Source organism: Choloepus didactylus, chromosome 3, assembly GCF_015220235.1.
Source record: "Choloepus didactylus isolate mChoDid1 chromosome 3, mChoDid1.pri, whole genome shotgun sequence".
In the NCBI taxonomy this organism is placed as follows: domain Eukaryota; kingdom Metazoa; phylum Chordata; class Mammalia; order Pilosa; family Megalonychidae; genus Choloepus; species Choloepus didactylus.
This window is the reverse complement of record NC_051309.1, coordinates 7,589,989-7,614,107: the sequence shown is the minus strand read 5'-3', so window position 1 is coordinate 7,614,107 and position 24,119 is coordinate 7,589,989. Positions and strand designations below refer to the sequence as shown.

Sequence of the window (24,119 nt, the reverse complement as noted above, 5' to 3'; positions counted from 1 at the left end):
GAGCTGCCTACAAAAGTATTCAGTCTATAAAAACTGCCGAGAGTGATAATAACAGCTCACCCGGGGTGTTTTTCCTGGGTCAGGCACCGGGCTGAGAGCTTTACCTGCATTGTCTAGCTCAGTTTAGGCAGAGAGTTTACCATTATTCCCATTTCACAAGTGAGGATACCGAGTCTGTGCCCTGCAGCTGCTAATGGCTGAGCAGGGATTTGAACCCAGGGATTTGAACCCAGGGCCTGTGCCCTAATGTTGTACCAGGCTGTCTCCTAAACATCTGCCGTCACCATTCGTTTTCACAGTAAACGTAGTGGACTCCTACTTTAATTATTCCCGCTAAAGTTTTAGGAGGCAAAACCCAAGCCAATTAAGAGGTTAGCTTGCTCTCTTTCTTTTCTGGGTTCCCTGGGGAGTGTCCCTTTCTTCCCAAAACGTTCACAATAATTATGTGCTTTTCTCCTGGGACGTCCCCGGGCCATCTCAGCTGTCACTCATGTGGCCTGTGCCCCCAGACCAGAAGTCTGGGGCTGGCTGCATGTCCCCTGGGGAGGGCAGGGCCCAGCCTTGTCTGACTTGTCGCCCCTTAGCTGACCGCTGGGTTGTGTGGCATCCTCTCTGGGACCTGCTCACACACACCGGACTTGGACACCCGTGGCTGCACCTCATCTGCTCGCTGGATTTTGTTTCCACCACTGTTGTGGTCACACTGCATTAAGAGGTCAGTCCCATGCCCAGATTTACCCAGAATAGACATTGCTCGTCCTGCCTGGAAGGGAACCTGGGCTTCTAGAACAAGTAGGGGACTTCAGAGAGAGTAATTCAACCAATTGGCCAACTCTCTTGAATGATTTTTACTGATACTGATGACACTGAAAATAGCAGAGTGACTGCTATGTCAGAAAAACACATTTGTCAGGAACCAGAGGTATACAGTCCTGAAATGAAAGAAACACTGGACTGATGAGTAAATTGCACCCTTAACCCCTAACGACCTGAGAATGCCATCCGTGCCCCAAGTCCTCTAGACCGGGTCCCAGAGTGCCTCCGCTATTTTAGAGTCAGAGATTAGCTCGTAAACTGGAGGAGGCAGCCCCACTAGGGTTGACATCTGCATTTCTCAAATATTCTATTCCAATCAAAACTCCAAATCCCATCTGGTAAAATAGCAGTCAGCTCTTAGTTACCATTACCACCACGTGGGGCAAGTTATCAGCGCTAAGTGCAGACATTGGGGTCAACATGAATTGCATCCTTGCACAGCAGAGATTTCACTCTGGGTGTGTGCACGGGCGTGAGCACACACAAAAGAATGCAAAATTCCTCACCCAGGCTCCTTAAGAAATTCCACTGCAAGGCTGACAGTTTCAGACCAATCACTTTCTCTCTTGTCTAGGAATTTACTCAGCCTGGATTCATAACTTTCACATTCAGCTTTTGCGGAGAAATACACATTCACACAGGCATACAGGGACACGCATCCTAAACCCTAGTATAAATCAAACATTATATCTATGTTTTTAGATAGATATAAATGTACACACACAGACATACATTTTTCCTTTTTTTTCCCTTTTACTGTTCTAAATACTGAACATGAATGAAGCCAAGGGCTGACTTGTCATCACTAAGCTCATTTGATCCTCCTGGCATCCCTGTCAATGTGGGTGCTACTTGACCCCATTTGACAGGTGAGGAAATGGAGGCTCAGAGAGGTTAGGTCATGTGCTCAAATTCACACAGCTGAGGGGGGTGGAGCCAGAATTCAAATCCAGGTCTGCCTGAGTCCCAGGGCTGCTCCAAGCCACTGTCACTTACTAGGAAGTCACCACCCATCCAGAGGCAGCAGAAGGAAAAGGTCATTGGTATGCAGCCCAGAAGAGAAGGCAGGACTTAACTCTGTGAGTGGAGAAATTTACTGAGCCAGTTCAGGAAAATTACTCTCCCTTCATAGCCAGCCCGATTTGAGGTATTACCTGTATTTTAGAATAATCTTGCAGCAGCATTTTAGCCACCTCTGGCTTCAGTTCCCCTTTGAAAATAGCACTTTTTATCTGAGTGAAAAAGATATGGTGCAGTTCGTTTCTCTGGAAGAGGGCCAGCTGCCGGTGAGCCTTGGCAAAGTCTTCTTCTTGTTGCAGGGCCAGAGACCTCCTCAGCTGGTCCTGCTCCAGGCCATGGAGGGCCCGCAGAAGGCTGCTGCACTCGCCAGCGGACTGCGGAGAGAGGAGGCAGTGGCATGAGAGACTGCTGCTGAATACGCACGTGAACATGCATGCACACATGGACACACATGAGCACATGTGTACACACATGGTGAACGCACATGCACAGGTGCACCTGCATGCACACAGGGACACGCCACAAAACCAGCAACATGTGCACACACAGGAATACATGGCACACATGGCAACGCGCATGCATGAAAACACATGCACACACAACATGTGCACACACAACACACATGAAGCAACATGGGTACACATGAACACAATGCACAAGCATGGCAACACATGCACACAAGCATGTGCATACACGAAACGTGCGCATATGGTACACGTGTGCACATGTGGACATGCACAACATGTAAGCACACACACAATGCTGCAAGCTGACAACGATGAAGTGGCTAAGTCCTGGGAGATGCTCTTGCCACCTGTCCTCCCGTTATCTTAATGTTTTCCAGAACAATCTCCAAGCAGAAAATTCACAGAAGTGGAATTATGCAAATCAAACTGCCTGACAATGGCCTGCAAAAATGGAAAACTCTTAAACGTCAGTGTATCCTGCTGTTAGGCTGCAAGATTATTTCCATCATCTTTCATTCATAACTTAGTTGAGAAAAATACCAGCAATCAGGCCCAAATTGAGATCATTTGGGTGAAAAGTGAAGCATCTGAGGTGTTAAGAAATGGCTATTTGGCTGCCTGCATTTTGTGTAGTCGAGTCTCAGGAAACGAAGGCAGGAAACACAGCACTACTCAGCTCCTGCATTCTCACTCCTGTTATCTCAATAAGATGCATGTTCTAGGAGGAGAGTGTTACTAACTCCATGTGGTAGGCAGAATTCTAAGATGGCCCCCAAGATTCCGGCTCCCCAATGTGCACACCCTGTAAATCCTCTCTTCATGAGGAGGGATGTGAGTGTTGATTAAGATGAGATAGTCACCCCACCGGTTAGACTGCATTGCATGGCAAAGGTGAAGGGATTTTGCAGCTATAATTAAGGTACATAATCAGTTGACAATGAGTTCATCAGAAGGGAGAGTATCCCAGGTGAGCCTGACTTAATCAGGTGAAATTCCTTAAAGGAAGGCCTGGACTCTTCCTGAAGAAAGAGACACCGTCCTGCTGCCTTGAAGATGCAAACAACCATGCTGCAAACTGTCTATGGAGAGTAGCTGCCTCTAAGAGCTGAGGAGCTCAGTCCTGCTACCACAGAGAAAGGTGCCCTCAACTTGAAGAAGCTTGGGCCAGGGCCCTGAGCTCTAGATGAGAATGCAGCCTGGCTGATATGCAAGCTTGCAAGATTGTGAGCAGAGGATGCAGCCAAGCCATCCGCAGAATCCTGGCCCATAGAGACTATGAAATAATAAATGGGTCTGGTTTTCAGTCACTGGATTTGTGATAGTTTGTTCACAGCATAAAAACTATACACTTCATTTTACAGTTGAAGAAACACAAGCTCAGAGAAGTTAAAAGCCTTTCCCAAATTCTCACCACTGCTCAAGATGAGAGTGAAAACCAAACTCGGGCTCCAAGTTCGGAAGCTGCACAGACACTGGGCAATGGCATATTGGCAGACACCCAGGCAAGGCAGAAGGTGGGAATGATGGCTAAGGGTAAGGGACCCAGCTCCCGCAGGGAGAAGACCTGAGTGTCCCACAGCCGCCTGCATGCCCTGTTCCCAGTAAACATCGCATCTCCCCACCTGCTAAGTCACAGACCTGCTCACCCCCACTTCCAGTTGGTCACAAAAGCCCCTACAGGCGATGTATTGACTTCAATCTTACTGGTTCCTTTCATTTATTTTTCAATTTGTTCAGAATCTGAGCTAAAAGAGGAGTGCTATTTATTTAGGGCCCCCTGAAGTAGTCCCAACAGTCAACCCAGGAGAATCCCTGCCCTTGGGGTGCTCACGGCGCCACCCTGAGGCCAGAACACTAAGCACCAAGGGACTTCACCTGCGCGTCCTGGCGGCCACACCTCCGGGTCCACCCCAGGGCTAATGACTCATCTCGGCCACCAGACAACGCGGCCTCTTTAGAAAGCAGATTTTATGCAAAGGATTGGGTTAGACTTTTCTGAATCACTCTATCAGAGAGACGTGGATCCTCACAGCTGAAGAAATATAAGCCCAAAATGCAATTCACCGAAAACCACAAGGGTGTCGGGACCCTGCCTGAGTCGTTGGAGCCCAGCTCTGTCGGTTCTTCCATCAAAGTGACCCTCTTTTTTTTCTGAGAGTTTGGAATCTGACAAGCCCCAAACCTCAGTTTAGTTTAATTGATAGAGATCAAATATGGGTAAAATCTATTTAGCTTCTCACAGCCGGAACAAAAAGTACATATGCACTCACACGTGTACACACACATACACTCAATTCCTAATTAAATGATCTGTTCTTGTTTAGAATTCTGCAGAAGAATAAGGCATGAGGCCATGATATGTCTTTATCAGGGAAACACTCCCTAAAATTACTTAGGATGGTGTTCTAGTTTGCTAATGCTGCAGAATGCAAAACACCAGAGATGGGTAGGCTTTTATAAAATGGGGGTTTATTTCACTACACAGTTACAGTCTTAAGGCCATAAAGTGTCCAAGGTAACACATCAGTAATCGGGTACCTTCACTGGAGGATGGCCAGTGGTGTCTGGAAAACCTCTGTTAGCTGGGAAGGCACGTGGCTGGCGTCTGCTCCAAAGTTCTGGTTTCAAAATGGCTTTCTCCCAGGACGTTCCTCTCTAGCAAGCTTGCTCCTCTTCAAAACGTCACTCACAGCTGCACTCCGTCCGGTCTCTTTGAGTCAGCATGTTTTATATGGCTCCACTGATCAAGGCCCACCCCGAATGGGCGGGGCCACACCTCCATGGAAATATCCCATCAGTTATCATCTACAGTTGGGTGGGGCGTATCTCCGAATCCAAACATTCCAACTTAATCCCCACTATTATGTCTGCCCCACAAGATTGCGTCAAAGAATATGGCTTTTTCTGGGGGACATAATACATTCAAACCAGCACAGATGGGAAAACTCCCTTTCCAAGCTTACTGCCTTCCTAAAGAGGAATTCAGGGTGCTGACCAAGCTCAACCCTGCTGGGGCACAGATAAGAAGACTAAGCCCTAAATGGGGGACACACGGCCCCAGGGCTGCCAAGCAGGGCAGATCATGTATGACGATGAGTGAGGGGGCCTGGTATGACGATCCAATATGGAGTGGTGGGGCAACACAGAGGAAGCAAGCTTTAAAGGGGCAGCCAGTCCTTGGCCCACCAAGGGGGTGCACTGCAGGAATGGGGCCCCAGGCTCAACAAATCTTCCCATTTTTAAAGAAAAGCTGTAAAGCCAGGTTTTTACTCAAAGCTTTATACTTTAAATATTGGCACAAATGTCCATTTTTAAATACGCATTCAAATGATGATCATTCATCCCTGACTCCCTAGTAAGCTTTCCAATAAATTGGACTTCTCAAGGAAATCAGGCATGTCTGTCCTAGGGCTTCAAGTGCCTAGAAAAGCAATGTGTACGTGGAGGGAGTGGAGGTGGGGGCTGGGGTGGGGGAGGGCACCTCAATTCTGATTTGAGGAGCATGGGGTGGCACCAGGCTGTTCTAGAGCAATCCCTGTGCATGACACTGGCTCTAAGCCATCCAAAAGGCTACATCAAGCTCAGGAAATCACCACTGTACTCAATTATACTCCCTATACTCAATTTAACAAGACAGGCAAATAGTAAAATGTTTTACAAAAACATATCCATCAAGAGAGAGCTGATATGTAGAAGTCCTTGTGCTGAAGGGATCTTTTCCTTTAAGCCCCTCACAAAGGCATGAGGAGGCCCAGGGAAGACACAGCCCTCCTCTGCTTCCTCAAGCAGCTGGGAAGCCAGTGGGCACAGAAGAAAGATCCAAGATGAGAAAAAACAATCAGAAGCTGGCAGAGAGTGATTATAGAGAGCTGGGCAAGCCTCGGTTTGCCCTTCCTGAAATGGAAATCTCTCAGCTCCCCCGACTGCGCTGTCTCCGCTTGCATGAAAACGATGCAGCATGGCGCACACCCGTGCAGGGTCACTCAGGGTCAGCCATGGTCTAAGCACCCTACAGGTGTCATCTTATCCATTCTCACAGCAGCCCTGTGAGAGACGCATCACTGTGACTTTTGAGGGTGGGGAACCCGAGCCCCAGACAGGCCTAGCAATGCACCCCGTGGGAAAACAGAGAGAGGTTCCAAGCCCAGACAGAATTGCCTCAAGTCTGTGTCCCTCCCTCCCCGGCCTGGGGTCTCTCGGTGGAGATGGGCTTTGAAAACTGTAAGGGAGAGCAGAAATCTGAAAAGGTTTACTCAACACAAATGCCTGGACTTCTTACATGTTACTTTACAAAGGCTGTTCATGTTGCATTTAAAAGCAGAAACTACTGCTTGCTTGAATACTAAGTCCAAAAGATTTTCTGCGGTCGGGGTTACTGCTTCTAGGGGGAGTGGCGGCCGGTAGCCGAGCCCTCAGCTCTCGGGGCTGCTTAAAGGGTACCGGCGGCGGGGGCTCTTTCCCGGAGGCGAGGGCGAGGCGGAGGACGTGGCCAAGGTCCTCGGCGAGAGGCGTGCAAGGAGGGCGGCGATAAGGACAAAAACACTCTTCATCCAGTAGGAGTATGCGCCAAAGAGATTTATTCAGGGGTGATTACAGGTTATATAGGCTGGTAAGAGGGGCAGGGCTGGAAAGGAGGTGAAGTAGCCTAAAATGGCAATACTGAAGGAAGAGGGGCTAGGATTGGTTCTGAGAGGACGCAGGAGCCGTTGCAGCGGGCGGGGGTTGTTTGGGCCACGGTGCATGCGCACTGGCGGTGGCAGGAGTGGCCTTGGCACAAGGGAGTATGTGGGTAAGATAAGGAAGTGGGGAAAGGGCAGTTGGGAGAAAGGCGGTTTCCTCCGGCAAGCCTCCCCTGCCAGTGGCATTTTGGGTGAGGAAAAGGGAGCTGCCTTGACCTCGCTCCTCAGGCTCGGGGGGGCTGCAGAGGGCACTCACGCCCGTACCTACTACCCTCCCCAGGGGGTGATCAGGTCCCCTGGCCCAGGCCTGGCAAGCCGAGGCACAAGCTCAGTCCCCGCAATTCCCCTTTCTTTTCTAATTAGAAGAAGAGGCTTTACCGGAGAGGCCCGCTAAGGGTGAGGGAAGGGGGAGGTCAGGGAAGGGAAAAAGGGGTTGACGGTGGCTCAGCGAGGCTGGAGCTCAGTGTAGGTGTGGTGCCCGGGCGCTTGACAATGGCTTCGCTGCAGCGGGCTGGGCGAAGGTGAGGGGTTTAAAGTTCAGGGGTTCAGAGAAGCTGGAACTCGAGGTGAGAGCGATGTTCAGGTGATTGAGAAGGGCCTCGCGGTCGGCGGGTTGACCGGTGGCGTTGAGGTCGCGGAGGGTTGGCTGTCATCTTGGAGTGGGGGGCGTCAGAGGTGGCGAGTCGCTGATACTGGATTTGCACGAACGAGGAAAAAATGGCATCTGTTTGTTTTCTTACAAGCTGGACAATTTTGCGTATGATGCAGGGTCCTAAGATGAGAGCTAGAATAATTATTAATAGGGGGCCAAGAAAAGGAAGGATGTATGGGAGGATGGGAGTGAAAAAACTGGACCAATAATTGGTGGCTTCACGATCTCTTTTACGCTTTTCCAGTCCTTCTCGGACTCTTTTCAGGCTGTCCTTGACGAGACCTGTGGAATTGGCATAAACACAGCACTCTTCTCCTAGGGCGGCGCAGAGGCCTCCTTCTTTGAGGAGGAGAAGGTCAAGACCTCGGCGGTTTTGGAGCACTACCTCAGAGAGGGAATTGACAGAATTTTTTAGATGGTAAATAGCGTTTTGTAGGTGACGAATGTCCTCGTCAACAGCCGCCCTGAGGTGAGTTAGGGCGGAGCCTTGACTGGCTAGTGCAGCGATTCCGGTGCCAGCGCCGGCAAGACCTAGGAGGGAGGCAATTGTGAGGACGGTGATGGGCTCTCGCTTTTGCAGAAGGGCAGGAGCTGCAGTTCTTTCCAGACGGAGGAAGAAGTCTTCTTCGCTGTGGTATAAGACCCTAGGGATAAGGACAATTAGGAGGCAAGTTTCTTTATATTCACTGATGATATTCGTGCTGAGACAGGGGGTAAGTCCTGTAGAGGAGCAGAGCCATTGGGAGGAGTTATGAGGAATGAGAAATTTTGCCGAGCTGCTGGGAGATGAGTAGCTGGCACAGGCAGTGAGGTCGGGAGAGTTACTGGAGCGAGGGCGGACGCACTTTCCTGTATAGGAGACTGAATGAAAGGTCAGGGGGACGGCAGAGGTATTCCAACTGCATTCCGAGGGGCTGTCTTCTGTGCTTTCTGAAAAGGAGAGGTTGGAGGCAACGGGCTCGTACAGTGAGGAAGAGGTGGAGAGGCAGAGCCAGCAGGATGAGGTAAAATTGGGGTTGGAGGAGTTCACTGAGGCAAAGGCGGCTTGGATGAGGCTGAGGAGGGGAGAGGAATAACGAGAAGGGGGGTAGAAAGGTTGGGGTGGTGGGGTTGGCGATGCGTTGTTTGCAGCTGAGGTGCGGCTGGTTGGAGCTGAGGTGCGGCTGGAGAGCTGTGGAAAAAGGGGGTTAATGACTTTATTGGGACCTATGCCAGAGGGTGTTTTCAAAGCAGTATTTTGGTATGGTTGGCTTACAGCCTCCTTTTTTATAAGAATAAGTGATTCTCGGTCGGCTCCTTTTTTATAGATTCTGAAGCCTCAAGTTTGACCGAGTAACCAGGAGGGATCAGTGGGGAGCTGCACTGTAAGATTAAGATGTGTGCAGGATTCCTTACTTTCTTGGCCGAGCCAGTTAACAGTAGGGAGTTTGCACCCTGTAGGGGCCCACTTTAAGGTAAGGTAATGATTAGGAACAGGAGGCTTCCAATTAGTGGCTAATGTTTCACACCCCCAGTATGCACAGTAGTACTCGTTGGGGGAATTGCAGTACGATTTTTCAGGATTTGAGGATAGGCACATGTAATATTGGGCCTGGGGATTACTTACCTTTCGAGCGCAGGTTTCTTCGACTCTGGAGACAAAGGTGGCGAAAGGCTTACTCGGTTCCTGGAAGAGCTTGGTAAATTTATTAGGCCGACAGGCAGAGCAATTGGCAAACGCGCGTAAGGCGATGCTTCTGAGGACAGTCCAGAAGGTAGCAGGGGTATTAATATAAGCAGACGCATTTAGAAACGCTCCAGTGCCCAAATAGGCTTCGGGGGGATGATAGACTCCAATGGCTGCGTCTTGCTCACTTTGCTTAGCTGCTTCTGCCTGGAAGTGAGCACGCCAGTCAACAAACTGACCGGGGTTAAAAATTGAACGGGCAAGCGAGGCCCAGTCTTGGGGGAGGCAATAGTTCATGGCGAGATCCTGTAGTATTTGGGAAGCATATGGGCTACCTAACCCGTCCTCCTTGACGGCTCTGCGAAGCTGCTTGATAGTATCTAAGTCAATGGGATACCAGTCGTGCGGCCTCTGTGGGGTGGGGGCAAGGTTAAGAGGAAAACAGCGAAAAGCACGAGAGAAAGGAGGACGCGCTTGTAGAGGACTTGGCGCGGGAGTGGGGGTAGGGGGAGCGTTGCCCCAAGGGTTGCCTTGAGGTGTAGAAGGCAGCCAGGGGTTGTTAGTCGGCAGGGTGGGAGGAGCGGCGGCAGCTGCCGGTAGCGGCTCCGAGGGGGAGCTCGCCGGAGGGGGAGGCGGGAGTGGGAGGCCCCAAGCGTCGCAAGATGGCGGCGCGGTGGGAGTGGCTAAGGCATAAGATGGTGGATCAGCCCCGCCCTGTGAAAGGGTGGGGTTCAAGGCATAAGATGGCGGACTAGCTCCGCCCTGTGAAAGGGCGGGGTAAAGCGTATGCGGTTTCCGGTCCAGCTTAGGGCTGATGTCATCGCCGGAGCATTTCCTCCCCTCGATGGAAGAAGAAGGAGGAAGTTCGCCATCTTGGCGTGGCGCAGTGTTATTTTGCTTTTTGGGAGTCACCTCGAGCGCGTTGTTAATCTGCTCGACTAAGGACTCCGTGTCCGAGTCATGATTTGAATTAGTATCGCTATCTGAGTCTGTTGGCTGGGTTGATAGGGCCTCTTTGGATTTAACGGGGCCTCTATCAGGGGGGAGGGAGCCTTGAAGGCAGGAGCGGATGGTTATCAAGGTGGGGAGCAAGCCGGGAGGGAAGCGCTTGCTCTCATGTTCCATGGCGTTGGTGACTCGATCAATAAGGCGATCATAAGTAACAGGGTCCCAAAGATGGCAAGTGGTGAGCCATGGGTTAAAGGGCAGCAGGAGATCCCAGTATATCTGCAGCTGCCGGACAGACACTTTACAGCGATGCGTGTCTAGGAGACCCGCTAGAGCACGAACTTGAGGTGCCTGACATGTAGATATACGATTACCCATAGCTGAGGGGAGAGGAGGGGGAGTTGTTCCCGAGCCGGGCCGGCCGGCTGGCGGGGAGGAGGAGGAGGAGTAGTTTACTGAGCAGAGAGAATGAGATAAACTGTGGCTGCAAGGCCGAAGGAGACGGCGAGAGCAGAAAGCAGTGCCCTTTGGCAACGAGAGCAGTCAGGGGGGGGCGGTTGCAAAGAGGCACACGGCACCAAATGAGGAAAGAAAGATACAAAGAACTACAGCAAAGTAATGGAGGGGAAGAGGGAGAGTGTTAGGAGGAACGGGGGTCATAGAAGTGCGCATACAAGGGGACGAAGAGAGCGTGGGGGAAGGGAGGAGTTCCTACTGGATGAAGAGAGCGTGGGGGAAGGGAGGAGCGGCTTCGGAGCAAGGAACTTCCCACGGCTCCGGAAGCGGCGAGGGAGAGGCGGCCCTTTACCTTGCAGGCGAGGAAATGGGAAGCTGGAGAGGCGTCCGGGCGAGCGGGCGACCTGCCAAACTGTCGTGTGGAGACGTCCCTCACACGGGGCACCAGTTGCGGTCGGGGTTACTGCTTCTAGGGGGAGTGGCGGCCGGTAGCCGAGCCCTCAGCTCTCGGGGCTGCTTAAAGGGTACCGGCGGCGGGGGCTCTTTCCCGGAGGCGAGGGCGAGGCGGAGGACGTGGCCAAAGTCCTCGGCGAGAGGCGTGCAAGGAGGGCGGCGATAAGGACAAAAACACTCTTCATCCAGTAGGGGTATGCGCCAAAGAGATTTATTCAGGGGTGATTACAGGTTATATAGGCTGGTAAGAGGGGCAGGGCTGGAAAGGAGGTGAAGTAGCCTAAAATGGCAATATTGAAGGGAGAGGGGCTAGGATTGGTTCTGAGAGGACGCAGGAGCCGTTGCAGCGGGCGAGGGTTGTTCTGGCCACGGTGCATGCGCGCTGGCAGTGGCAGGAGCGGCCTTGGCACCAGGGAGTGTGTGGGTAAGATAAGGAAGTGGGGAAAGGGCAGTTGGGAGAAAGGCGGTTTCCTCCGGCAAGCCTCCCCTGCCAGTGGCATTTTGGGTGAGGAAAAGGGAGCTGCCTTGACCTCGCTCCTCAGGCTCGGGGGGGCTGCAGAGGGCACTCACGCCCGTACCTACTACCCTCCCCAGGGGGTGATCAGGTCCCCTGGCCCAGGCCTGGCAAGCCGAGGCACAAGCTCAGTCCCCGCAATTTTCCTGTGTTTTATTTAAAGATAACAGCAATAAATCTACAGATAATTATGAAGTACGGCCTGAGGTTTGGGGGGATGGAGCGGCTTCTAGGTCTGGAAGGGAAATAGTTTTATCACCTTTTGAGGTCCAGATGCTAGTTCTGGAAGCAGATGGGCTCAGATCAGGTGACTCGTCTGCCTACAAGGTCCAGGGCTGGGGTGCTGGCCCGCAGCACAGCAGCAGGTGTGAGAAGTGCGGTGGATCGAGGCTCAGACAAGCCCTGGAGCAGCAGCCCTGGGGCAGGCAGGTTTAGGGAGACCCCCCCAAGTCTGTGCCCTCCCCCACACTCAGAGAAGGAATGAACCCCAGCAGCGGGAAGGGGAGGCACTCTGTCTCCTCCAGCATCTCTGCTCCACCTCTGGGTAAATAGAGGAAACACTTAAGAATGCATGGCCCTGGGCAGTCCTTTATAAATGCCCAACATAATGGGGTAATACCCGCAAGCAGCAGCAATGGGACTGTGTGGCCCAATGGCTGGGGGTATGGCTTCTGGGCTCCTGCCTGTCCTTGGGCAGGTGCACTACTGTCTCAGTGCACTCACCTGTAAAGAGGGCAGGGTATATCAACACCCACGCCACTGAGTTTATGTGAAGACTGACTGCAGGTCCACGTGCTGTGCTCGGAGCCAGGCCTGGTATGCAGGAAGCTCTAAAGAGGGTGTGCCATTACTGTACTTTTAAAGAGTATAATACTATCAGGAAATGTTGATGCTGGGATTAAGGAGAAATGAGCAAAATGCATGATTATATGACTTGCATACACCTTTTTGTGCATAAAGGTGTATAAAGGTGTATAAAGCAGGTGGCTGAAATATACACCAAGGTCTGAGGGCAGCAGTGGAGGCTGCCGTGGCTGTCAGTGTAGCCCGAGGGTCAGGTGTACAGCAGGAACTCAATACACAGGCCCAATGAATGAGTGGCTGCATTTCAGTTGTGTGATAAGTTTCACTGCTTTTTTCAGAGTTTTTCCTTTCATGCTGTGGGAGCTGCAGTGGGCCAACTTTTCTGTAAAGGACTAGATGTGCACCTTAGGCCTTGCAGGCTACCTAAGGTCTTGGTTGCATATTCTTCTATGTTTTTTGTGTTTTTTTTGCCACCCTTTAAAAACCCTTCTCAGCTCACAGGCCATGCAAACACTGGGCAGGCTGGATTTGGTTTACAGACTGTGGTTTGTCAACTGTAGTTTGCTTTGGAGTACTGTCCCAGTTTCCCTCACTGAGCATGGATGATTTTTTATGGAAAAAACACAGTAACCAATTAAGGAAGAAGAGATAGGGGGTGTTGTTTAGGGCTGCATCACTGAAGAAAGCCCAAAGCACATTCTTCACAAGGGACCGACATGTGCCCAGCTCCAGGAAACATGGCCACGGACCAAATGCCAGAGAGCAGGGTCAGCAGGGAAGACTTCTTGAGGGAAAGGGGGCCCCCAAAAGATCTGTCCATGTCCCGGAACCTGCGGGTGTGACCCCAATTGAAAAAGGGCCTCTGCAGATGTGGTCAGTTAAGGCCCTCGAGATGAGGAGGTGTCCTGGAGTGTCTGAGTGGGCCTTAAGTCCGATGACAAGAGTCTTTATAAGAGACAGGAACACACATGGCAGAGCCACAGAGGAGCCACGGGAAGCCAAGAAGCAGCGACGTGGCCACAAGCCAAGGAATGTCAGGGGTCACCAGAGGCTGGAAGAGGCCAGGAAGGCTCCTCCCCTAGAGCCTGCAGAGGGCACGGGCCCTGCCGCACTTCGATTCCGGACTTCTAGCCTCCAGAACCATGAGAATATATTCTTGTTTTAAGCCATATGTTGGTGGTAGTTTGTTACTGTAGCCAGGAAATGAAGACAGGAGGAAATAGTAAGTGAATCACACCCAAAATGAGCTGCGCTTTGAGGGAGGGGAGGCACCAGGAGCCAGGAGCAGAGGGGACAAGGCAGAAGGAATCTCACGTATTTTCATAACCACCCAGCTCACCTCCTGACCACCTGTGGCCACCTGGGAGCCACGAGCCTCAATGGGGGAACCAGGTATTCACTTCCAGGGGAGTTCCGCGGAGGGCAACAGTCCGGGCAGTGGAAGTTTGGAATTCAGAAGCTGGTTCCTAAGCAAGTGATAGAACACTCCAGGAGAGGAGATTTTCAGAGCAGGATATGAGCTCAAGTCCTGACCAGTCACCGGGCCTGGCAGGCCATTTTTATCACAGAGGAAGATTAGTGAGGTACAAACCAGGCTCGATGGGGCATGCTCAGGAAAACCCTGGCATCCGAGAGTCCTTTCAGACAGCAGCAGCCACATCTCTAGGAATAATGAGAGCTGATCTCGGACAGACAGAGGCCTGCCCTGGGAAGGCCAAGAACTCTCGAGCACGGAGCGCCTTCTGCAGCCCCCACCCCAGGCGGCTGCTCTTCCCACGTCACTCCTCCCGGCAGCCCTGGGAGAGGGGGGTCCTCAGCCTCATTTCAGACTTAGAGAGGCCGGTGGGTGTCCTCAAGAGCAGAGCCAGAACGTGAACCCAGGCCCGTCTGACGGCAGAGGCTGTGCAGACTACTGCCCAGAGGAACGCACACGCACAGTCATCACAGCCTCCCCAGGCCCACGTGCTCTGCGACGGAAGCCTTTTCTCCTCCCCCATGACTCCCACGACACTTTGAACAACCTCTATTATAACACAGCTGAATGATGCATTTTAAAATATTATACTATGAACTACTTGAATGCAAGACCATGTCTCATTTTTCTCTGCACCTTCACTGTCTAGCACAGTACCTGAGAAACAGTAAGTGCTCAGTAAATGCTTGCTAAATGAATTCTAGATGGATGGGAAGATGGATGAGTGGATAGATAGATGGGTTGGAAGATGGACTGGTGGATGGATGGATGGAAAAAATGGATGAGTGGATAGAAAGATGGATAGGTAGAGGGATGGATAGACAAATGGATGGGTGGATGGAATGATGGATGAATGGATAGATGAAATGGTGGACAGGTAGACAGCTGGATGGATGGTAGATAGATAGATGGATGAAGTAGATAGGTGGGTGAGTAGATGGGAGGACAGATGGGTAATGGGTGAATGGGTGGGTTGACAGGTGAGTGGATGGTGGGTGGATGGATGGGTGGATGACAAATTCCCGAGGAGAGAGGCAAGTGAAAGCTCTACCTTACCCTCTCACTAGCACGTTTCAGCAACTCCTCCACTTCCTCCATTGCCGCCATCTCCCTCTGACACTGGCTTTCTGTCTTCTTCCTTGTTTCCAGGTCACACTCAGCTGTCAACGCCACCATCTTCCGATCATACTCTTCTTGTATTTCATTCTCCAGCAACATAAACTGCTTTTTGAAAACCGCACACATCTTCCTCTCTACTTGAGGGGACAGGTGGCCACTGGTCGTCAGATTTCTCAGTAAAAGGACAATGATATCTTTGCCGATTTGGGTTCGACAAGCCTCCAGTTCTGAGTCTGCCCGGTTCAGGGTTGCAATCTCCAAGCTGGGAAGCAAAGGTCAAGAGAATTCCATTACATGAAATCACAAAGGAGGTCCCTCAAAGCTATGAGGTTTTAAATTATGTGTAGATGTGGCAGACTGAATCATGTTCAAGTCTTAACTCCCAGTCCTGTGAGTGTGAACTCGTTTGTAAATAGGACCTTCGAAGATCCTATTTGGATCAGGCCAAACTGAACCATGGTGGGCCTTAATCCAACACAGCTGAAGTCCTTGTAAGAAGACGAAATTCAAATGCAGTGAGTTAGGAGAAGCCAGGGAAGGAGAGATATAGCACCATGTGACAGAGGCACAGATGTCTGTCCAAGCCAAGGAAACCCAAGGATTGCAGCAAGACATCACAGAACACTACAGATTCTTTAGTAGATTCTTTGGCCTGGTGATACCCTGATCTTGGACTTCTAGCCTCCAAAACTGAGATGATATATTCCTGTTGTTTAAGTCAATCAGTTTGTGGTATTTGTCATAGCAGCCTTGGCAATCTTAAACAGTAGGTAAGGCTTTTCTTTCTTCCTTTTCCCCTCCTCTTCCCATCTCCTTTTCCTCCTGCTCCATCCAGCTATTGAATGTCAGCCACTAGATTAACAGATTCTTACTTAATCTACGTGAAGGGTACCCTACTAGGAACAATAAGGAATACAACTAATATAATACATGGTCTTTGTTAACAAGTAATTTATAATCCACAAAAGAGACTAAGGTAAAAATAGGTAGTTACAAATATTTGGAGGATTTATAATAATAATGTTTCTTTTACTTTTGTTCCAACTAAAAATTAGCTTATGGACATGACAAGTAAATGTAATGTGATATTGTGGATGGAATTCTGGAACAGTAAAAATAAAAACTAAGGAAATCTTAACAAAAGGATGGACTTTAATAATAATGCATCAACAATGGTTCATTAATTATAACAAATGTACCTACTAAAGTAAAATGCTAGTAATAGGGGAAACTGGGTGTAGGGTGTATGGAAATCTTGTACTAGCCTCTGTAAATCTAAAACTCTCCTAGTTGGGGTTCAGGGTTAACAGAGATGAGGTATAAAACGGATGGGCAAGAGTCTGGCCTTTTGTTGGGACTCAACAATGGCGGTTTCCTTATTCTTAGCCTGTCTCCCAGGAGACTGGCTATGGAACAGAGTCCAAACGATCAGGGAATGCGGGTAGCTGAGCTTGTACCTCGGCTTGCCAGGCCTGGGCCAGGGGACCTGATATCACCCCCTGGGGAGGGTAGTAGGTACGGGCGTGAGTGCCCTCTGCAGCCCCCCCGAGCCTGGGGAGCGAGGTCGGGGCAGCTCCCTTTTCCTCACCCAAAATGCCACTGGCAGGGGAGGCTTGCCGGAGGAAACCGCCTTTCTCCCAACTGCCCTTTCCCCACTTCCTTATCTTGCCCATACACTCCCTGGTGCCAAGGCCACTCCTGCCACCGCCAGCGCGCATGCACCGTGGCCAGAACAACCCCCGCCCGCTGCAACGGCTCCTGCGTCCTCTCAGAACCAATCCTAGCCCCTCTCCCTTCAATATTGCCATTTAAGGCTACTTCACCTCCTTTCCAGCCCTGCCCTTCTTACCAACCTATATAACCTGTAATCACCCCTGAATAAAGTCTCTTTGGCGCATACTCCTACTGGATGAAGAGTGTTTTTGTCCTTATCGCCGCCCTCCACACCTTGCACGCCTCTCGCCGAGGACCCGGCCACGTCCTCCGCCTCGCCCTCGCCTCCGGGAAAGAGCCCCCGCCGCCGGTACCCTTTAAGCAGCCCCGAGAGCTGAGGGCTCGGCTACCGGCCGCCACTCCCCCTAGAAGCAGTAACCCCGACCGCAACTGGTGCCCCGTGTGAGGAACGTCTCCACACAACAGTTTGGCAGGTCGCCCGCTCGCCCGGACGCCTCTCCAGCTTCCCATTTCCTCGCCTGCAAGGTAAGGGCCGCCTCTCCTTCGCCGCTTCCGGAGCCATGGGAGGTTCACTGCTCCGAGGCCGCTCCTCCCTTCCCCCACGCTCTCTTCATCCAGTAGGAGTATCCCCCACGCTCTCTTCGTCCTCTTGTATGCGCACTTCTATGACCCCCGTTCCTCCTAACGCTCTCCCTCTTCCCCTCCATTACTTTGCTGTAGTTCTTTGTATCTTTCTTTCCTCATTTGGCACCGTGTGCCTCTTTGCAACCGCCCCCCCCTGACTGCTCCCGTTGCCAAAGGGCACTGCTTTCCGCTCTCGCCGTCTCCTTCGGCCTTGCGGCCACAGTTTATCTCATTCTCTCTGCTCGGTAAACAACTCCTCCTCCTCCTCCCCGCCAGCCGGCCGGCCCGGCTCGGGAACAACTCCCCCTCCTCTCTCCTCAGCTATGGGTAATCGTATATCTACATGTCAGGCACCTCAAGTTCGTGCTCTAGCGGGTCTCCTAGACACGCATCGCTGTAAAGTGTCTGTCCGGCAGCTGCAAATATACTGGGACCTCCTGCTGCCCTTTAACCCATGGCTCACCACTTGCCATCTTTGGGACCCTGTTATTTATGATCGTCTTATTGATCGAGTCACCAACGCCATGGAACATGAGAGCAAGCGCTTCCCTCCCGGCTTGCTCCCCACCCTGATAACCATCCGCTCCTGCCTTCAAGGCTCCCTCCCCCCTGATCGAGGCCCCGTTAAATCCAAGGAGGCCCTATCAACCCAGCCAACAGATTCAGATAGCGATACTAATTCAAATCATGACTCGGACACAGAGTCCTTAGTCGAGCAGATTAACAACGCGCTCGAGGTGACTCCCAAAAAGCAAAATAACACTGTGCCACGCCAAGATGGCGAACTTCCTCCTTCTTCTTCCATCGAGGGGAGGAAATGCTCTGGCGATGACATCAGCCCTAAGCTGGGCCGGAAACCGCATATGCTTTACCCCGCCCTTCCACAGGGCGGAGCTAGTCCACCATCTTGTGCCTTGAACCCCACCCTTTCACAGGGCGGGGCTGATCCACCATCTTGTGTCTTAGCCACGCCCACCGCGCCGCCATCTTGCGACGCTTGGGGCCTCCCACTCCCGCCTCTCCCTTCGGCGAGCTCCCCCTCGGAGCCGCTACCGGCAGCTGCCGCCACTCCTTCCACCCTGCCAACTAACAACCCCTGGCTGCCTTCTGCACCTCAAGGCAATCCTTGGGGCAACGCTCCCCCTACCCCCACTCCCGCGCCAAGCCCTCTGCAAGCGCGTCCTCCTTTCTCTCGTGCTTTTCGCTGTTTTCCTCTTAACCTTGCCCCCACCCCACAGAGGCCGCATGACTGGTATCCCATTGACTTAGATACTATCAAGCAGCTTCGCAGGGCCGTCAAGGAGGACGGGTTAGGTAGCCCATACGCTTCCCAAATACTGCAGGATCTCGCCATGAACTATTGCCTCCCCCAAGACTGGGCCTCGCTTGCCCGTTCAATTTTTAACCCCGGTCAGTTTGTTGACTGGCGTGCTCACTTCCAGGCAGAAGCAGCTAAGCAAAGTGAGCAAGATGCAGCCATTGGAGTCTATCATCCCCCCGAAGCCTATTTGGGCACTGGAGCGTTTCTAAGTGCGTCTGCTTATATTAATGTCCCTGCTGCCTTCTGGACTGTCCTCAGAGGCATCGCCTTACGCACGTTTGCCAATTGCTCTGCCTGTCGGCCTAATAAATTCACCAAGCTCTTCCAGGAGCCGAGTAAGCCTTTCGCCACCTTTGTCTCCAGAGTCGAAGAAACCTGCGCTCAAAAGATAAGTGATCCCCAGGCCCAATATTACATGTGCCCATCCTCAAATCCTGGAAAATCGTACTGTAATTCCCCCAACGAGTACTACTGTGCATACTGGGGGTGTGAAACATTAGCCACTAATTGGAAGCCTCCTGTTCCTAATCATTACCTTACCTTAAAGTGGGCCCCTACAGGGTGCAAACTCCCTACTGTTAACTGGCTCGGCCAAGAAAGTAAGGGATCCTGCACACATCTTAATCTTACAGTGCAGCTCCCCACTGATCCCTCCTGGTTACTCGGTCAAACTTGAGGCTTCAGAATCTATTTGGAAGGAGCCAACCCAAGTTCCCTTATTTTGATAAAAAAGGAGGCTGTACTAAAAAACCCCTCTGCCATTGGTCCCAATAAAGTCATTAACCCCCTTTTTCCACAGCCCTCCAGCCGCACCTCAGCTCCAACCAGCTGCACCTCAGCTGCCAACAGCGCATCGCCAACCCCACCACCCCAGCTTCCTCTGCCCCCTTCTCGTTACTCCTCTCCCCTCCTCGGCCTTATCCAAGCGGCCTTCACCTCAGTGAACTCCTCCAACCCCAATTTTACCTCCTCCTGCTGGCTCTGCCTCTCCACCTCTTCCTCACTGTACGAGCCCGTTGCCTCCAACCTCTCCTTTTCAGAAAGCACAGAAGACAGCCCCTTGGAATGCAATTGGAATACCTCTGCCGTCCCCCTGACCTTTCATTCAGTCTCCTATACGGGAAAGTGCGTCCGCCCTCGCTCCAGTAACTCTCCCGACCTCACTACCTGTGCCAGCTAATCATTTCCCAGCAGCTCGGCAAAATTTCTCATTCCTCATAACTCCTCCCAATGGCTCTGTTCCTCTACAGAACTTACCCCCTGTCTCAGCACGAATATCATCAGTGAATATAAAGAAACTTGCCTCCTAATTGTCCTTATCCCTAGGGTCTTATACCACAGCGAAGAAGACTTCTTCCTCCGTCTGGAAAAAACTGCAGCTCCTGTCCTTCTGCAAAAGCGAAAGCCCATCACCGCCCTCACAATTGCCTCCCTCCTAGGTCTTGCCGGCACTGGCACCGGAATCGCTGCACTAACCAGTCAAGGCTCCGCCCTAACTCACCTCAGGGCGGCTGTTGACGAGGACATTCGTCACTTACAAAACGCTATTTACCATCTAAAAAATTCTGTCAATTCCCTCTCTGAGGTCGTGCTCCAAAACCGCCGAGGTCTTGACCTTCTCCTCCTCAAAGAAGGAGGCCTCTGCGCCGCCCTAGGAGAAGAGTGCTGTGTATATGCCAATTCCACAGGTCTCGTCGAGGACAGCCTGAAAAGGGTCCGAGAAGGACTGGAAAAGCGTAAAAGAGATCGTGAAGCCACCAATTATTGGTCCAGTTTTTTCACTCCCATCCTCCCATACATCCTTCCTTTTCTTGGCCCCCTATTAATAATTATTCTAGCTCTCATCTTAGGACCCTGCCTCATCCGCAAAATTGTCCAGCTTGTAAGAAAACAAACGGATGCCATTTTTTCCTCGTTCGTGCAAATCCAGTATCAGCGACTCGCCACCTCTGACGCCCCCCACTCCAAGATAACAGCCAACCCTTCGCGACCTCAACGCCACTGGTCAACCCGCCGACCGCGAGGCCCTTCCCAATCACCTAAACATCGCTCTCGCCTCGAGTTCCAGCTTCTCTGAACCCCTGAACTTTAAACCCCTCACCTTCGCCCAGCCCGCTGCAGTAAAGCCATTGTCAAGCGCCCGGGCACCACACCAACACTGAGCTCCAGCCTCACCGAGCCACCGTCAATCCCTTTTTCCCTTCCCTGACCTCCCCCTTCCCTCACCCTTAGTGGGCCTCTCCGGTAAAGCCTCTTCCTCTAATTAGAAAAGAAAGGGGAATTGCGGGTAGCTGAGCTTGTACCTCGGCTTGCCAGGCCTGGGCCAGGGGACCTGATATCACCCCCTGGGGAGGGTAGTAGGTACGGGCGTGAGTGCCCTCTGCAGCCCCCCCGAGCCTGGGGAGCGAGGTCGGGGCAGCTCCCTTTTCCTCACCCAAAATGCCACTGGCAGGGGAGGCTTGCCGGAGGAAACCGCCTTTCTCCCAACTGCCCTTTCCCCACTTCCTTATCTTGCCCATACACTCCCTGGTGCCAAGGCCACTCCTGCCACCGCCAGCGCGCATGCACCGTGGCCAGAACAACCCCCGCCCGCTGCAACGGCTCCTGCGTCCTCTCAGAACCAATCCTAGCCCCTCTCCCTTCAATATTGCCATTTAAGGCTACTTCACCTCCTTTCCAGCCCTGCCCTTCTTACCAACCTATATAACCTGTAATCACCCCTGAATAAAGTCTCTTTGGCGCATACTCCTACTGGATGAAGAGTGTTTTTGTCCTTATCGCCGCCCTCCACACCTTGCACGCCTCTCGCCGAGGACCCGGCCACGTCCTCCGCCTCGCCCTCGCCTCCGGGAAAGAGCCCCCGCCGCCGGTACCCTTTAAGCAGCCCCGAGAGCTGAGGGCTCGGCTACCGGCCGCCACTCCCCCTAGAAGCAGTAACCCCGACCGCAAGGGAAGACAATTTCATAGGCACTTTTTGTTTTAACAGTTTTAATGTTCATCACTATAAATAAACCATCAGAAGTGACAACATTAAAAACTGTCAGTATGCTTCAAGGCCATAAAAGAGAGAAAAATGTCCCTTTAAACCAATAAAGTATCATGCTATTGATGAAACTAACTCTCGTCTGTTAATTTCCCAAGTGGCCACAGAGAGGAAAATAAATACTAAGAATTCATCATTTATATACAGGAGTGGATCCATTGGTGAAGAGGTACATTCTCATCAGCCCTTAAGGCATTTTTAATTTATTCAGATAACAAGGAAATACACCACTTTAAAAAAAGTCCCTAATGATTCCATGATACGGAGAGAGAAATTTTGAGTTACAATTGCTGGGCTCTGTCTTAAGGCGCTTTACTGTTTTGACAATTTGGCAAAATTAACAGGATTCAAACACTGCTCTCCTAGGGAGCATGAATTTTTTCTGGTCACAAAAATGTCATCTGGCCACTTCACTATAAAGATGAATATGTGTTCAGGCCAGTTTTGCTGCAAGCGTGAGACCTCTTGTAAGTGAGTTTCTTCAAACAGGAGTTGAGAACAATGCCCAGAACATACCAAGAACTCAATAAACATCAGCCATGATGACTGATTAAATAGACTTGCCCATGATAACATCTGTCTAAAAGAAATAGCACTGTTTAAATAAATTATCCAAGATTTTGATTTGCTACCGATGATTAAAGAGAGACAGAGAAAGACATTAGTGTCTTTTTCCTCGTTTCTTTCACATAAAAATTAATCAAGTTCTCACCAAATGGCAAACATTAGGATAGAACTTGACACAAAAGACAGTAAATGTTCCCCTGAATGTGAAAAAGAGCTTGTTCATCAACATGGAAGTTAATTAAGCAAGAAAACTAAAATGCCATGGCTATTTTTTTTACAATATAAATCCAGCTTCTTTAAGTTAGCTGGTGTATGCATGTAGATTCACAAAAACCAACTTGGTATTAGTGAAGCTGAAATTCTCCCCATCAGAAGCTGATTTCTGCAGACAGGTAACACCATAAAATTCCATGCTGGCACCACAGGTCACATCTATATACTGTTGCTTTGAGGGCCTGGGCAATAGAAATTTAGTGCGGGGGATGTTCTTCCTAGTTTTTCACTGTACAAATTATAATGGGAGGTTAAATCAACTAAAAACAGTCACCATGTGTGAGTGAAACATCACCGAAGCTTAGGATAACAAAATCTTTCTTTCCTTCCTCCCCTCCCTCCCTCCCTCCTTCCTCCGTCCGTTCCCTTCAACTTTGCCACGAGCCCAAATAGAATAAAAGTAGAAGGGCCCCTCAGTTTGCATCTTTCCTCTTAGACATTTTTCCTCTTAAAGCTCTTCACGTTTAGAAGTCAGACTGGGCCGCCCCTCTCGAGGGCTTTAGCTGCTTCTCACAGGGAGAGCAGGTGCAGGCAGATGCCCACAAGCTTCTCCTGGGCTGGGGTCTCCACATCACTGCCCACTCCTCGCCCCGCCCTCCGGCCAGACCCTGGCAGGGCAGCCAAGCCTGGAACAGACCAAAAGGAGAGGTGAGTGCTCCCCTCCCCAATGCAAACCCCCTCGTGAGCCTTCCTCCTAAGCCCCTTTTCAGTATATACTAACACCGTTTCCTTGATGCAGCAAGTATTTCATTTTGTTTCAAAGCAGGAGCCTGGGAGTCACACCGGCTTAGCTTCCAGCCTCGGCTCCACCCCTTTAGGAACTGCGTGAGCTGCAGCCCTAGACTCGTTTCCTTGTTGGTAAAGTGAGAATATTATCAAATGAGGGCCATGGATGACAGTGACGACAGTGTCTCTTAGGGCGTTTAAATTATGATTCATTAATTACAAGCGCAGTAAGTGCAGGCTTTGTTTTAAGAGCTTCACATGTAGTAAACCATTTAATCCTTACAAATACTATATGGTATTGTAAATTTTGAGGTTTTTTACACATGGAGAAACTGAGGCACAGAAAAGTTAAAGTATCTGGTCCAAAGTCACACAGGTTTTAAGTGGCACAGCGAGGATCTAAACCCAAGGTGTGGGGTTCAATGAATGTGAAGCCTTAGCCCAGGGCCTGGCACATAACAGGTGCTGGAAAATGTTACTTCACGCTGATGTTGTGGCATTTGTCATAGTCTTCCTGGACATCACTCTACATGGCAGGGAAAAGAAGGCGTGGGGGAAGCTTAACCAACAGAGAGAGAGATGGATAGACAGATGATAGCTAGGTAGGTAGGTGGGTAGACAGACAGACAAGATAGAAGATAGGTAGGCAGGCAGATATAGATGAGTAGATAGATGATAGATAGATAGACAGATAGATGATAGATGATAGTTGATAGACAATAGATGATAGATAGATAGATGACAGATGATTGATAGATGACAGATGATAGATAGTTGATAGATGACAGATAGATGACAGATAGATGATAGGTGATAGATAGAT

At 50.9% G+C, this 24,119-nt stretch overlaps 1 protein-coding gene across 1 annotated transcript in view; it reads right to left on the bottom strand.

Moving 5' to 3' along the window:
* The window catches only part of EVC2 (EvC ciliary complex subunit 2), a 174,317-nt gene that overhangs the window by 84,990 nt on the left and 65,208 nt on the right, over window positions 1-24,119 (bottom strand). The window contains exons 10-11 of the mRNA XM_037829381.1: window positions 15,006-15,330; window positions 1,971-2,210 (exon numbers count right to left, since the gene is read on the bottom strand). Coding sequence (XP_037685309.1) covers window positions 1,971-2,210; window positions 15,006-15,330 — 565 coding nt within the window. The remainder of the gene's footprint in view (window positions 1-1,970; window positions 2,211-15,005; window positions 15,331-24,119) is intronic.